Below are 13,849 nucleotides of genomic sequence, written 5' to 3'. Positions count from 1 at the left end.
CTGGCCACTCGAGGTGTGCATCTGTTGGACTTCATGCTCCAGAAACGCTAGCCTCTAGCACATGGCTAAGCTCTTAACCCAGTACTGCAACGACAAGGAGATCGTAAAGGCCGAGCGAGTGAAAATAAGTAAATATAAAGGCAGTAAATATACCCTAGTGGTCATCTAGGTATGGTTGTTCGCTAGTTCCCCAAGAGAGATAATCAGTAGCACGGCCCTGGTATCGCCCATATTTGCAAGCGGCCTTTAGATTTGAATTTAGCTCCTAAAAGTAGATGCGACGGGTTGTCCGGGTCACAACATTCTTCAATTGTCAAATGAACACCAGCGTTATTTCAAGGCTACCGAATCCTGATGTGGGTCGAGGTCGCCTCTCCCATTGGGACTGGGATGCAGAGCTCACCGTATGATGGATACTTCTCTTGAGAGTAACCTTCATCCCTATAAACAAACTCATTCCTTCCACTCAAATCACTCAATTTTACTCAATTTTCAAGTTGTGAATTCTCCTATTGAGTTCTATTCTTTCTCTCTCTTAAGAATTTCAAGGATTCGAAAGTTCGATGAGCTTGAAATTTAGAGTGCTCATATTTTGAACAAGTCGCTGTATCTTGGGAGATGATTGCTAATAAACCGTAGTATCCGGGCGAGACAATATTGTCTTAAGGAAATAAGGCCTAGCCTTCACCTCGACCTTAATACTCTTATCCTTAGGGATGAGTTTACCCAAAGGGGTTGTGTCGATATCCGAAGGGATGATTTGATGACCGAAAAGATTAGGTCGGTAGCGACGATACCCAAAAAGGTATGTCTCTTACCCGAAGGGGTACTTCGATAACCGAAAGAGGATGTCTAGAGTATAAATGGGACAAGGTCCGCATCGTCATACCAAGCTCCACCGATTAGAGTCATTGACTCATCGTCGAGATGACTAACCGGACCCAACTGTTGGATCTCAACATCGAAGATCCATATACCCATATTTTTCTTCGAAAAAAACATCCAACAGAAATTCTGACTCAAGTAGGGAAAAAATAGGTAAGATACCAAAATTAATAGCAAGTGCTAGTTACAGGATTCATATTCATCCAAAGGGGTTGCTTCCAACAGGGGCAAAGGAATTATGAGTGCTTGGTTGGTTGTAACTGAAAGGTTGATTCTGATCTGAAGTACCAAATGTAGTTCCATTACCATTACTACCAGATAAAACACGTTAATTTCTGCAACAATTGGTATCAGAATCTAATCGCGTCAGAGGGACTAACCACTGATTGAACCAACAAGCAATGGTCGGTTCAAGCATTCATCCACCGAAGTTCGAAGGAGAATTTGCATTTTGGAAGCGCAAAATGGAGGTATATTTTAAAAATAATTTTGATATATTTCTAATGTTAAAAATAGTTTTGAAGTACCCAGGGATGAAAGCGGAGAACAAAAAGAGGAACACCTATGGAACAAAAAGTAAAGACAGACTTTGTAGCCAACAACAAAGTAGAATTCCACCTGCTAACTATACTGCCACTGCCAGAAGTCAACTGAATTAGCACCTATAATTCCTCTAAATATCTCTAGGAGAAATTCTTGGAGCTCTATGAAGGCACCTTGGAGGTCAAACTAGCGAGATGGGACATCCTCCAGATGAACAAGGGAGAGAAGGTGGTTCAATGCGAAGATCAAGGAACTGGTCATCCAACTCAACAACCTTGGATAGTCGGTAACGAATCGGGACTTAATCCAATATGCCCTCAATGTCTTTCTAAGAACACAAGAATGATTGTCCTTAGTAGATGCATACTACATCTCTAATGACTTGGAAGTAAGTACGCTAGAAGAATTATTTTTGACTTTCGAATTACATGAGTCTTGATGTGCAGAAATTACAAAAGAAATAGAGTCAAGTCAGAACCTAGCTTTATAAGCCAAGCAGGATGAACTGGATTTCAACACATCACTCAACGAAGACGAAACAACTTTTGTGATAAGGAAGTTTTTAAAAAATTTTAAGCCTAATAATTTTGGTATGAAATAGACCAAAAAGCTAACAAGGGGAAGAAAAAATGTTCGGTGCTATAACTGTCAAGAAGAAGAGCACATCAAGGACAACTGCCCAAAATTGAAGGAGAAAGACAAGGATAAAAGGCCAACACGAACAAAGCATATGAACCTTAGAGCAACATCGGATGAGTCATCATCCGAATCTAAGCTAGAAGCGTATATCGGACTAGCACTGATAGAAGATCGCCAGAAAAATGACGAAAGTACCTCTAAGATGAGCATCAATAAAGGGGGAGATAATTCAAAAGAAAACAGCGATGAAGGAGGAGCGCCAAATAACGAGATCGATTCGATAAGTGAGGTATTACGCTCTCTACCTCTCGATAAATTGTATCAATTTATTAAAATGCTTTCAAAAAATTCATGTAAACTAGAAGCAAACATTAAACAATTAAAAGGAGAGAATTTAGAGTTAAGAGTTACATTAGTAAAATCATGTCTATTAGAAGATTTGATAAATTAAAGTTGAAGGATCAAATAGAAAAATTGAAAAATAATTATTCATATTCAAATGTTCAAAATTTTAAAAATTTTCAAAAGCTTAATTGATATTTTAGATATCACAAAGGTCAAATTACAAAAGTGTCATAAAATATATTCTAAAAAATATCTTATTAATCTAGTAGGTAAGAGGAACCTATATTGGGTTTCAAAAGCATGTCTAGATTTAATTTGTTTATTTTAATTGATTTACTAAGTTAAAATTTCATTACTTAGAAAAATACTTTTTTCTGCAAAGTTTATGTTAGAATTTTCTGTTCAAAATTTTTATAATAATAAGATAGTAAATATTCTACCAGAATATTTTTTTTAAAATTTTTTTTACCGTTAATAAAATTTTTACCAAAAAATTAATTTTTAATATTAAAAATTCTTGAAACTTTGAATTTTGATTTTTATTTTTTTTTTGCAGATATACATTCAATTTTACATACTAAAACTTAGTAGGTTTTTTAGATCAAAATCTATTTTTAATATTTTTTTCTAAAAATACATATTTCTGTATTAAATGAATTATATCTATTAAGATATATTTATATTTTTTTTGTTTGTTGTTGAAATTTTTTTGTGTTGTAAAAATGGATAATTTGTTAGTATAAAATTTTTGAAAATTTTCAATGATTATATAATTTATTATGAATTTTTGATTTAAAAATATAATTTAAAATATAATTTTTTGTGGAGATAAATTTTTGACAAACCTGATTTTTGGATAATTACCATTGTATTTTGAATGTTTTAAAAAATAAGTCAGATTTTTAGGATTGTAAAACTATTTTTAAATATTACTTTCAAAAATAATTTTATCCATTTAAAACATTTTCTATGGTCAAAATAAAAATATTCTGCACTTAAATTTTTTATTATGTTATCAAATTATTATTATTATTATTGAAAAAAATTTCAAGATATTTTTACACTTTAAAAAAAAAATTAAATTATTCTTTGACAAATTTGGTTTTTAATTTTTAGAAATTTAGATATTCAAAAAATAAATCTTAAAAAATTTTCTCAAACTTTCTATCATCCTTAGAAAAATTTATGGATTGTTTTGATATATGCCCCTATTTTTTTTTATGTGATCAAAGGGGAAGGAGGATAAGTTTAGGGAGATATAAGTTTTAGAGTTTTAACTTTATTATTTGTTATAATTACCAAATTATTATAGTAAATTGTAAAATCAATATTTACTTATGTTATTGTTTGTTATCATTACCCTAACTTAATCTGGGGTTGATGCATATCAAAAAGGGAGAGATTATAAGCATCTCAGATAAGTTTTGATGTGATCAACTGGGTTAAGTTAGGTCCTATTGTATTTGATACTTGTGTCTAAGTATACAAGAACTTAGGAAGATAAGAAGTCGAGCGAAAGACACAACTATCGAGAATGATGGTATTGGAAGTAGGTCGACAAGCTCGGTGTATCAGAAGGATGAAGTGCTGCAGAAGAGTACGCGCGACGGACGAGAAGGATGTGTGTGATGCTTCTGAGGGACGAGAAGTCGGAGCAAAAGTCTACTCGAGGAGAAGACCGGAATTGGGTTCGGGTAAGCTCAACTCTGGATAGCCGAAAAATCACTCAAGCGACCGGAGCAGCAGTCGGACAAAGTCAACTCTATGTTAACTTTGTCTAAGCACCTGGACCAAGTCTAGGCACCCATACTCCAGGCGCTCAGACCAGCATGGTACCGAGCATGTGCCCTATTGTCGAGATGTTGCTACAGAGTTTGGATCCACGTTAGTGACAGTCCAAGCACCCGAACTGGTCCAAGCGCCCGAGTACCAATAAAGATTTATCTTCGTGCCATTGAAGAACTGTTGTGAGTAGATAAAGTGTACCATTGGCGGTGCCCAGACCCACTTCAGGCGCCTGAAGATGCCACGTCAGCCAACAAATATTTTTGACTAGTAGGTTATAAATAGAGCCCTGGTCCTCTTCATTTTAACTACACTTGACAACGAACACTATATTATCATTTCCTCATTATGTAGTTTCCTTTCGAGCTTCAACATCCGTAAAAGGTTACTCCACCTTCATTGAATGAGTCATTTAGTGAGTTTACTTTGCTTTGGATTGCAACCTCCTCGATTGCAAATCAAATAAATCTTCAACCTCTTATTCTTTATTTTATGTTTATTTTTATTAATTAAACTAACGTGTGTTTTTGCTAAAACTGGAAAGCAAAAGAATTTGGTAATCTAACTTGCAGGCTATTCACCCCCCTTTAGTCGGCCAAGGGTCTCACAGCTGTAACATCTAGAACTCTCAACTCTTCTAATACATATAATCCCTTTGCCTACGGTCTATCCCAATATGCTTTTGGGATCGCGGATCCTACACATAACAAGAAGATGAAGTAAAAGAAACTGAGAAATCAAAATCACATAATTGACCGACTGAGACAAGATTCAAAGTAAGATTAGAAATATGATATACATTAGACAAAGACAAATTAAATGTACAAATAAAGCCAACACCAACTAATGACATGAGAGAATCATCAGCTGTCATGATCGACGTAGAAAGAGATGAATTGTGGATACAAAAAAAATTTGATATTAGGTGACATATGATGCAAAGCTTCAGAATCAAAGATCCATATAAGGGAAGGTATACCTGAGATACCACTAGAGGGCAAACTTATGTGACAAGAGGTAGACATGACATGTGGCAGAGATGCACAGAACTTTTGAAACTATTCGATAAGAACAATATGATCACGACATTGGATGATTGAGTCACTCTAGAGTATGTAGGAGAAATTGTTACTGCCATGTTGGGTACTCCAAGTTTAAGTAATTATTGTTATTGTTTATCAGATTTCCAATGAAAAGACAGAATCAACTATCACATTTTTCAGTCGTTAGGTGGACTTAAAAATTCAAAATCCAATCTCCACCATTCACAATGTAGCTCTGGATGCGAGGAACATTCTCTCAAAATTTCAAAGCAATCCAACGGTTAAAACTCAAGAGAATGAAATTCTTCTACAACTACAATGGATAAATTTTCTCAGTAAACCAACCATGGCATAGGAATCGTTGAAGAAGCCTCACAATGATTGGCCTTCAAACATCTTGAAATCACAAATATTGACGACAACGTTGAAGTTCTTCGAAATCTAAACTTTTCAGTTGAGTAGGACTGTACTTTGATACCATGTGAACAATGAAAATAGACGATACAAAGAGAATGAGAAAAAGATTAGAGAAAAAAGAGAACTAATAGAGGCTAATAGAGGCTGGATTAATATTAAAAAATTTAGGGTTTATAAAGGAAAAGGAGAAATAAATAGACAATAAAAGTAAAAAAAAAAGATTAATTACCTTTATATAAAATAATTTAATATATACTAACAATACATATATCAAAATCCAAAACATTAAATATATACCTAACAAAAATCTAAACTTATTTTTTTATTAAACTTTACATAAAAGAATTCTGAATTAATGGCTTAATCCGGGAAACATTAAATATAGAAATTAACTCCAAAATTATCAGAGAAAAAGGAAACAAATCAAGAATCAAATAATTAAAATCACAAACAAAAACTAAGAATAGAAACTATTTCATCTCTTTATTATTATTATTATTATTATTATTTCAAAAGGAAATTGAAATATTAAAATGCATTTCTTTCTACTTTTGTTTCGTCCCTTGGTTATTGTGGCTAGAATTGTTTACTCAGCGCAGAAAATCCAAAAAATGACAGCTTTTTACCATTTGTTTAATCCACAAGTTCCATGGAGATTCGCCCAAGTATGAAGACCTTATGGCTCTCAGATTTGTGCTCTGCTCTATATAACAAATGCTCGAGGAGCATCTTCTGTGTTGTGTGGCCTGGTCCAAGAAGCATCAGCAGCCATGGCGAGTGAGGAGGACTGCAGTGGTACCGCAGAGAACGGGTTCATGTTGCCGGAGGTCAAGTTCACCAAGCTCTTCATCAATGGCAGCTTTGTGGACGCTGTCTCAGGTGAGCAAAAACCAGTCGCAGACATTTCCGTGGTTCTTCAAATCGATAGCTTTCTTTTCTTTTCGTCTTCTTGTTTTTGTTTTTGATTGCAAACATGCTGAATAATCAATTGTTGATTGTAAACATTTTATCTTTAAACACAAGAGATGTGTTGTTCAATTATCTTTTTGCTCCTAGTTCATCTTTGGAGACTGTTCTACTCTCAAGGCAAACTTGCAAGCAGATGGAAGAGGAAAGCCTAATTCCTTTGTTCCAATTATTTTGGTAAAAGATTTAAAGAAACTTTTGTTGGTGGGAAATCTGATGGATAGTGCTTCGATCAGGAAATTTGTTATTGATCTTGATTGATTGTTATAACATTGTGGGAACTGCAGTCATCAAGTGATTCCTTAAATCTTTCAATAAATTAGATAATGAATTCAAAACATATACACTTACTTTGCTTAAGAAATTATTTGCTTGATACACTCAGACTAAGTAAATATTCTTTTAGGATACCACAGATTCCTTAGTAATGTTGTTTCCAAAATGTACGCTTGAAAATAATCCTAAATACTTTGGATTTATTCAAGCTCGATAGTTGAATGTTTGTATATTATTATTGCTATAGTACAATAGTATACAACCAACACTTTGAAAAGCAACCAATTTTGAGAGAGGAAAGATTTTTGTTATAAAGGATGATGGATTGTGTGTGTATAGTGATATTTTATAGTGTTTGAAACATTATCTACAAAAGTACATATCTTTTAGATGATAACCTTTTATTTAAACATCAAGACACCAATACATAAGAAATACAAGTTCCTTATTCCTCCCTTCTTTTCCATTTTATGGAAATTACAGCAACTTTAGCAAAAGACAACAAATTAATCTCGCATGAGCAAATCATATATGTCTGTTCTTTTACTTTTTATCTTTTACACATCGAAATGGTTCACAGAGTGGTTGCCTTGTTTTTCTTACAGGGAAAACTTTTGAAACAATAGATCCTCGCACAGGAGATGTGATTGCAGAGATTGCTTCCGGTGACAAGGAGGATGTAGACTTGGCAGTTGCAGCAGCCAGAGATGCCTTCGACGACGGAAAGTGGCCTCGCTTGCCGGGCTATGTATGTCTCGCCTCTCCCTTGTCACTTGCATCCATTGATGGACTTGTAAAACCAATCTACCTTGTTTTCCTTTTTCATTTTTCATCAGCAAAGGGGGAGGATCATGATGAAATTTGCAGACCTGATTGAGCAACATGTAGAGGAATTGGCTGTACTGGAGTGCATTGATTCAGGAAAGCCTCTTTTGGTTAGCAAGTTGGTTGATTTTCCATCAGTTATAAGTATGTTCCGGTACTACGCCGGTGCAGCAGATAAGATCCATGGCGAGACGCTAAAGTTAGCGCAAGAACTTCAAGGATACACATTGAAGGAGCCTATCGGAGTAGTTGGCCTTATAATTCCATGGAACTACCCGATGCTCATGTTTGCTTTAAAGGTTGCCCCAGCCCTGGCAGCAGGTTGCACAATGATAGTTAAGCCAGCTGAACAGACCCCACTCACAGCTCTCTACTGTGCTCACTTGGCTAAACAGGTTTTTGTGTTTAGATATTTCGGTATCGATATCTGAATGTCGATATGCGAGAAGTTCTCTGACGACATTGCATTCTGATATGGCAGGCAGGGATTCCTGATGGAGTTCTCAATGTTGTGACTGGTTTTGGCCGTACAGTTGGTGCAGCAATCAGTTCCCATATGGATGTGGACAAAGTATTGTTTTTCTGATCAATGAAAGTTCTTTAAAATTTCCTGATCTGCACTACTGATTCAGTTCCCTCTTTGATCGCAGGTCAGTTTTACTGGATCTACTGAAACAGGACGTGTTGTGATGGAAGCAGCGGCAAGAAGCAATTTGAAATCGGTGTCTCTAGAATTGGGCGGCAAGTCACCACTTCTGATCTTCGACGATGCAGATATAGACATGGCGGTCGAACTAGCTCGTCAAGCAGTATTCTTCAACCAGGCAAGGATGGTCCCTCCAACCCAATCCTTAGTTCTTAGTCCTTACTGCCACTGATATGGATGTTGGTTGCAAAATCACAGGGTGAAATTTGCGTGGCCGGATCGCGAGTCTTTGTTCAAGAAGGCATCTATGATGAATTTGTGAAAAAGATAGCATTGAGTTCGAAAGAGTGGATTGTCGGAGACCCTTTCGATCCTCGAGTCAATCAAGGACCTCAGGTAACCATCCTCGAAGCATTTTACTTCCACATGTTGTTGGTTGTTGTTCATGAATGCCTTCCTTCTATCAAGGTCGACAAGAGGCAATTCGATAAAATTCTCAGCTACATTGATCATGGAAAGAGAGAAGGAGCAACCTTATTGACAGGAGGAAAGCCTTGCGGCGAGAAAGGATACTACATTGAACCTACAATCTTCACAGATGTTAAGGTAAACATGTACTGTTTTTACACAATATCAGATTCTTTGAGGTTGTTAATTCTCTCATGCCAGTTCTTTTCCTTTTCATAGGACGATATGCTGATAGCGAAAGATGAAATCTTTGGACCTGTAATGTCCCTCATGAAGTTTAGGTACTTCATACTGATTCCCCCTAACTCTTCATGATTGATTCATAAACATCTTGTTCGATTATCTCTTTTGTTAGTACGGTCGAGGAGGCAATTCAGAGAGCCAACTATACGAAGTATGGGCTTGCGGCCGGGATTGTGACAAAGGACTTAAACATTGCAAACCGGGTTTCAAGATCGATTAGAGCAGGCATCATCTGGGTCAATTGCTACTTTGCGTTTGATAATGATTGCCCTTTTGGTGGATATAAGATGAGTGGGTTTGGAAGGGACAGTGGACTGCATGCTTTGGAGAAGTATCTCAAAGTCAAGTCTGTAGTTACTCCAATCTATGGTTCTCCATGGCTGTAGTAGTTCTAAGCTGCTGGAAACTATTGAATGACTGTAGTAGTTCTAAGCTGCTGGAAACTATTGAATAAATACTGAACTATTTTTTATCTTGTTTGGCTTATGGCTTGCTAGATTCGAAATATTAAGAGGGGTGTATTCAGTTAATTTTAAAATTTTAAAATCTAGTGGTATTCAAATTAAATTTTTATAAAATTTTAAAAAGTCATGTGGTATTTAAATTTGACCTTTTAAAACTCTATGAAAATCTTTTAGTATCTAAAATTTACGTAGATTTTTATGGATTCTCTTAGAATTTCTTGGATATAAATTTTAATTAATAAGAATTTTCCAAAACACTTCTACAACTTTAAAAATAAAATAAAAAGTCTTTTCTTCACCTTCTAGATTTTAATAGACTTCAAATCGTCTTAATTTTTTATGAATAAGTCCTTTCACTTTTCTCTCCTCGATTTTGATTATTTCTTTGATAAAGATCGTATCCTTATTCAACCTCTCGGCGGCATGCATCAATTTCTCAGCATGCATTTCATGTGAAGCTGAGAGTCCCCTGAAGCATTTTGTCGAGTGCTCTCGTCATGGTTCGTCGGAACGGAAGTGGAACGGCTGGAACACCTCACATCGTTCCAAAGTTCCGGTAAATAGCATGACTTTCTTTGAAACGTCGTTCTCCGATGTTATAACGACAAAAGAATAGATTTAAACGATCGTTGCTTGTAGCCTTTTCTCTGGCGACGTCTCACGGCGGCAAGTTGTCGGTGGAGATTTTTCTCCGGTTGTTTGTGATGAAAAAAAAATAAAGAGTGTCATCCGGTGAAGCCTGCGATGCGCTAGAAAGGCGGAAAACAAACAGAAAAATTATTTGAGGAGACCAGTGATGCTCCGTCAGCTACTCGCGAGCAAGTCGAAGTCGATTTGGATGGCAGCGCTATGCGTACAAAGAAGAGAAACTTGAGACATTAGATTTTAATATAAAATATATATTAATAAATCAAATTAATTCTCAATTTAATTAATAGATAATTTAATAAAGTCTAATGAAATTAGACTCTAAAAATATTCTATAAAATTTATTTAAATTTTAAAAATTTCTAAATAAATTTTATATATTTATATTTATTTATTTTAATAATATTATTACTAATCAAATAAATAATATTATCATTAATTTTATTACTAATCGATCTTATTAATTCAACACTTTATTAAAAATTTGACCATGATAATTTGGATTAAATTTGTAAATAAAAATATTTAAAATTATTATAATAGTGTTGGATTTAAAATTATATTATTATTATTTTTTTAAATTATAAAGTGAAATGTTATCCTCTCTTTATTTTTAGGCAAAATAAAATAAAAATATAAAAAGTTGAAAAAAATTTTATGGACAAGTATACTATCTATTATTTATTAAAAAAATAATTTAATTAGGTATTTTATGTTTTATTCAAAGATAAATATTGCACCTGATGAAGTGATAAAGGAGGCCCACTAAGTGTGGGTTAAAGGAGGAAGATAATAATCTACGTGGAGGTCAAAGTCAAGGATGTCAATGGTCAAAGTCAAGGATGTCAATGTTAGAGGACCAACAACCCCACCAAAGGGTGGTCGAACGGAGCCCCCTACGTTAGGGGCCGACCGACATATGTTGCTCGACCGGAAAAGAGGTGGGTTAAGCGAAGCACCCGTGCAACCAAGATCACCAGAAGTTCGTCACGGAGCAAAATGAGCTTGAAGATGACCGAAACGTTATTCCGGTCGTGTAAGAATGTACCATCGAAACTTGTCGCCGTATAGAAAAGCAGCTGAGTCCTTCCGAGTGGAGGAGTACTTGATTGATTAGAGGAGTACTTAGCCGAGCGGCTATCCCACTCGGCCAATCAACAAGAACGTTGACGTATCTTTGGATATACTTTTGGGAGATGATGCTACCAACATGAGGCATGGTCAACAGGCGAATTATACGACAGACAAATTGGAGGGCATGCCCACGACCAATTGGAGAACGTGTCCATGACCATGTGTTTAGGACCAATTAGGGAACATGCCCACAACCAATTGGAGAACGTGCCCACGCTTCGAAAAATTCACACGTCACCCGCTAGGGCATTATATAAAGGACACCAACACAGGTACGCATTATTTACTATTTTACGCTTGTGCTACTATTGCTCCACCTTCTTCTTCATGTCGGTGATTAACTTGAGCATCGGAGGGTCAACGTCGGGAACCCCTTCCCTGGCTCGGCACTAACGTTTCTTGTGCTTGCAGATCGAAGCGTAATCTACATCCAGTCAATGTAGTAGCCTCATTCCCAGCTTTCCGTCTCCATGATTTTCGAACATGATCATATTGGTGTCGTCTGTGGGAATGTAGCCTGAATCTGAAATGCGAAGATGGCGGACGTTGGACGACTTACCATGGTTACTTTAACAAAGGAGGAGCTAGATGCACTAATACAAGCCCGAGTGGCAAAAATAGTGGAGCAACAACAGCAACAGGCGTTGGCCGATCGCCAGTTACAGGAGCCTGCGACCTCAGCAGCGGGTCATCTAGCCGGATATGGAGATCGAGCAGATCATGTATCCATTCAGGGACAGAGTAAGAAGTCGACCGTCACATACAGAGACACACCCCATGCACCGATCCCCTCCCATTGAGCACTGTTCCACACTCCAGCAGAGGAGCAAGGCCAAGCAGATAAGGAACTAGGATCCTCCTCGGATGATGCGTCCGTTCGAGACGTATGTAAAGGGAAAGCACCAAGGAATGATGATTTGCCCAAGCAGATCAATCAACAGTTTCTCAGGGAATCTTGGACGACCCTCTTCCAAAGCACTAAACCTCGTTAACGATTGTTGAATACAACAGAACAATCGATCCGGACGACCACCTAGCCCAGTTTGATAATGCGGCCACACTTCATCAGTACACCAATAGGGAGAAGTGTCGGGTCTTCCTCACTACACTTTCTGGGTCAACGCAGTGTTGGTTTAGATGAATGTCGATCGGCTTGATTCATAGCTTCAAAGACTTTCGAGCGGCATTCTTACACCACTTCGCCAGCAGCCGCCACTACCAGAAGACGAGCGTCAACCTATTTTCCATGAAACAAGGGTCCAAGGAGACGCTGAGGGCCTACATCAAGCGCTTCAACCAAGTGACCATGGATATTTCATCAGCCTCCTTGGAAATATTGGTGAACGTCTTCTCCCAGGGGCTCACCGAAGGAGAGTTCTTCTGCTCACTCATCCGGAGGTGGTCGAAGGACTTCGACCACCTACTCAGGAGGGCCACAGAGTACATAAATATGGAAGAGACCCAAGCTGCAAGAAGAAAAGAGTGACGGTCGAGCTCATAGGAGCGCCTGAATGGTGACCACCTAGCAACCATCAACCACATAAGGGGCCCTGAGCAGGAGGTGCACAACAACACTAGGAGTCCAGAACACAAGCCGTACAACATGTGGCAGCCAGTCGCCCAATGGCGGCGAAGGGAAAGGTATGGATGTCAATGTTTTGCTCGTTCCATCAGTCGATAACGCATAACACACATAATTGATAGTCGACCGGCTCCTCGAGGATATCGCCGTCAGTCACCATCACCCGATCGACATAAGAGTCATCGATCAGCGGGGCAGTGAGATGAAGATCGAGTGGCATCTAAGCAGCATCATCATCAGTCTCAAAGGAGAAACAACACAAGTCCCGCCCGAGCTTTTGCTAAGCGGACTAGAACCTCGGCTTGGGAGGAGGAGAACCGAAACACCACCGCTCGGGGAGAGATTGGAATGATCGTAGGTGGGTCGACCGGAGGTGACTCAAATCGAGCAAGGAAGTCGCATGCCCTGCGCCTAGAGATACATGTTGTTGGATACAGCAAGGAAAAGGTCGAGGGCCTGAGATTAGTTTCGACCCCCGAGACCTAGAGGGAGTGGAGATCCCTCATGACGATGCCCTAATCATCCGAGTGGTAATAACTAATTATAATATTCACCGGACCTTTGTTGATAAAAGAAGTTCGGTGAATATTATATTCAAGAGGGCATTCGACCAGCTGCAAATTGACCGGAGCGAGTTGCAGCCAATGATGACCCCACTCTACAGGTTCATAGGAAATGAAGTATTGTCGATCGGCGAGATTCGTCTGGCCATATCGCTCGGAGAGGAGTCGCTCAAGAGGATAAGGACCACAAACTTCATTGTGATAGACGGGTCGTCTGCCTACAATGTTATATTGGGCCGACCGACCCTTAATGAGTTTCCGTGGTGGTGCCCACATTCTACCGGAAGATCAAGTTTCATGTGGACAACAAGGTGGGCGAAGTAAAAGGTGATTAGCTAGCCGCTCGGCGATGTTATTTCGAGATTTCAAGTCTGAAG

The 13,849-nt window shown here is 37.8% G+C and overlaps 1 protein-coding gene across 1 annotated transcript; it reads left to right on the top strand.

Annotated features, from left to right (window-relative positions):
- The first annotated feature begins 6,312 nt into the window (after positions 1-6,312).
- Positions 6,313-9,556, top strand: LOC121970151 (aldehyde dehydrogenase family 2 member C4-like). Its single transcript, XM_042520659.1, has 9 exons — positions 6,313-6,536; positions 7,505-7,647; positions 7,736-8,119; positions 8,206-8,295; positions 8,375-8,548; positions 8,629-8,766; positions 8,839-8,976; positions 9,058-9,119; positions 9,194-9,556. The coding sequence occupies exons 1-9, from the start codon at positions 6,428-6,430 to the stop codon at positions 9,465-9,467; spliced, it is 1,512 nt and encodes a 503-aa protein (XP_042376593.1). The 5' UTR covers positions 6,313-6,427; the 3' UTR covers positions 9,468-9,556.
- The last annotated feature ends 4,293 nt before the right edge of the window (positions 9,557-13,849 follow it).

This window comes from Zingiber officinale, chromosome 4A, assembly GCF_018446385.1.
Source record: "Zingiber officinale cultivar Zhangliang chromosome 4A, Zo_v1.1, whole genome shotgun sequence".
NCBI lineage: Eukaryota > Viridiplantae > Streptophyta > Magnoliopsida > Zingiberales > Zingiberaceae > Zingiber > Zingiber officinale.
Note: the sequence above shows the minus strand (reverse complement) of the source record. Positions and strands in the feature narration are given on the sequence as shown.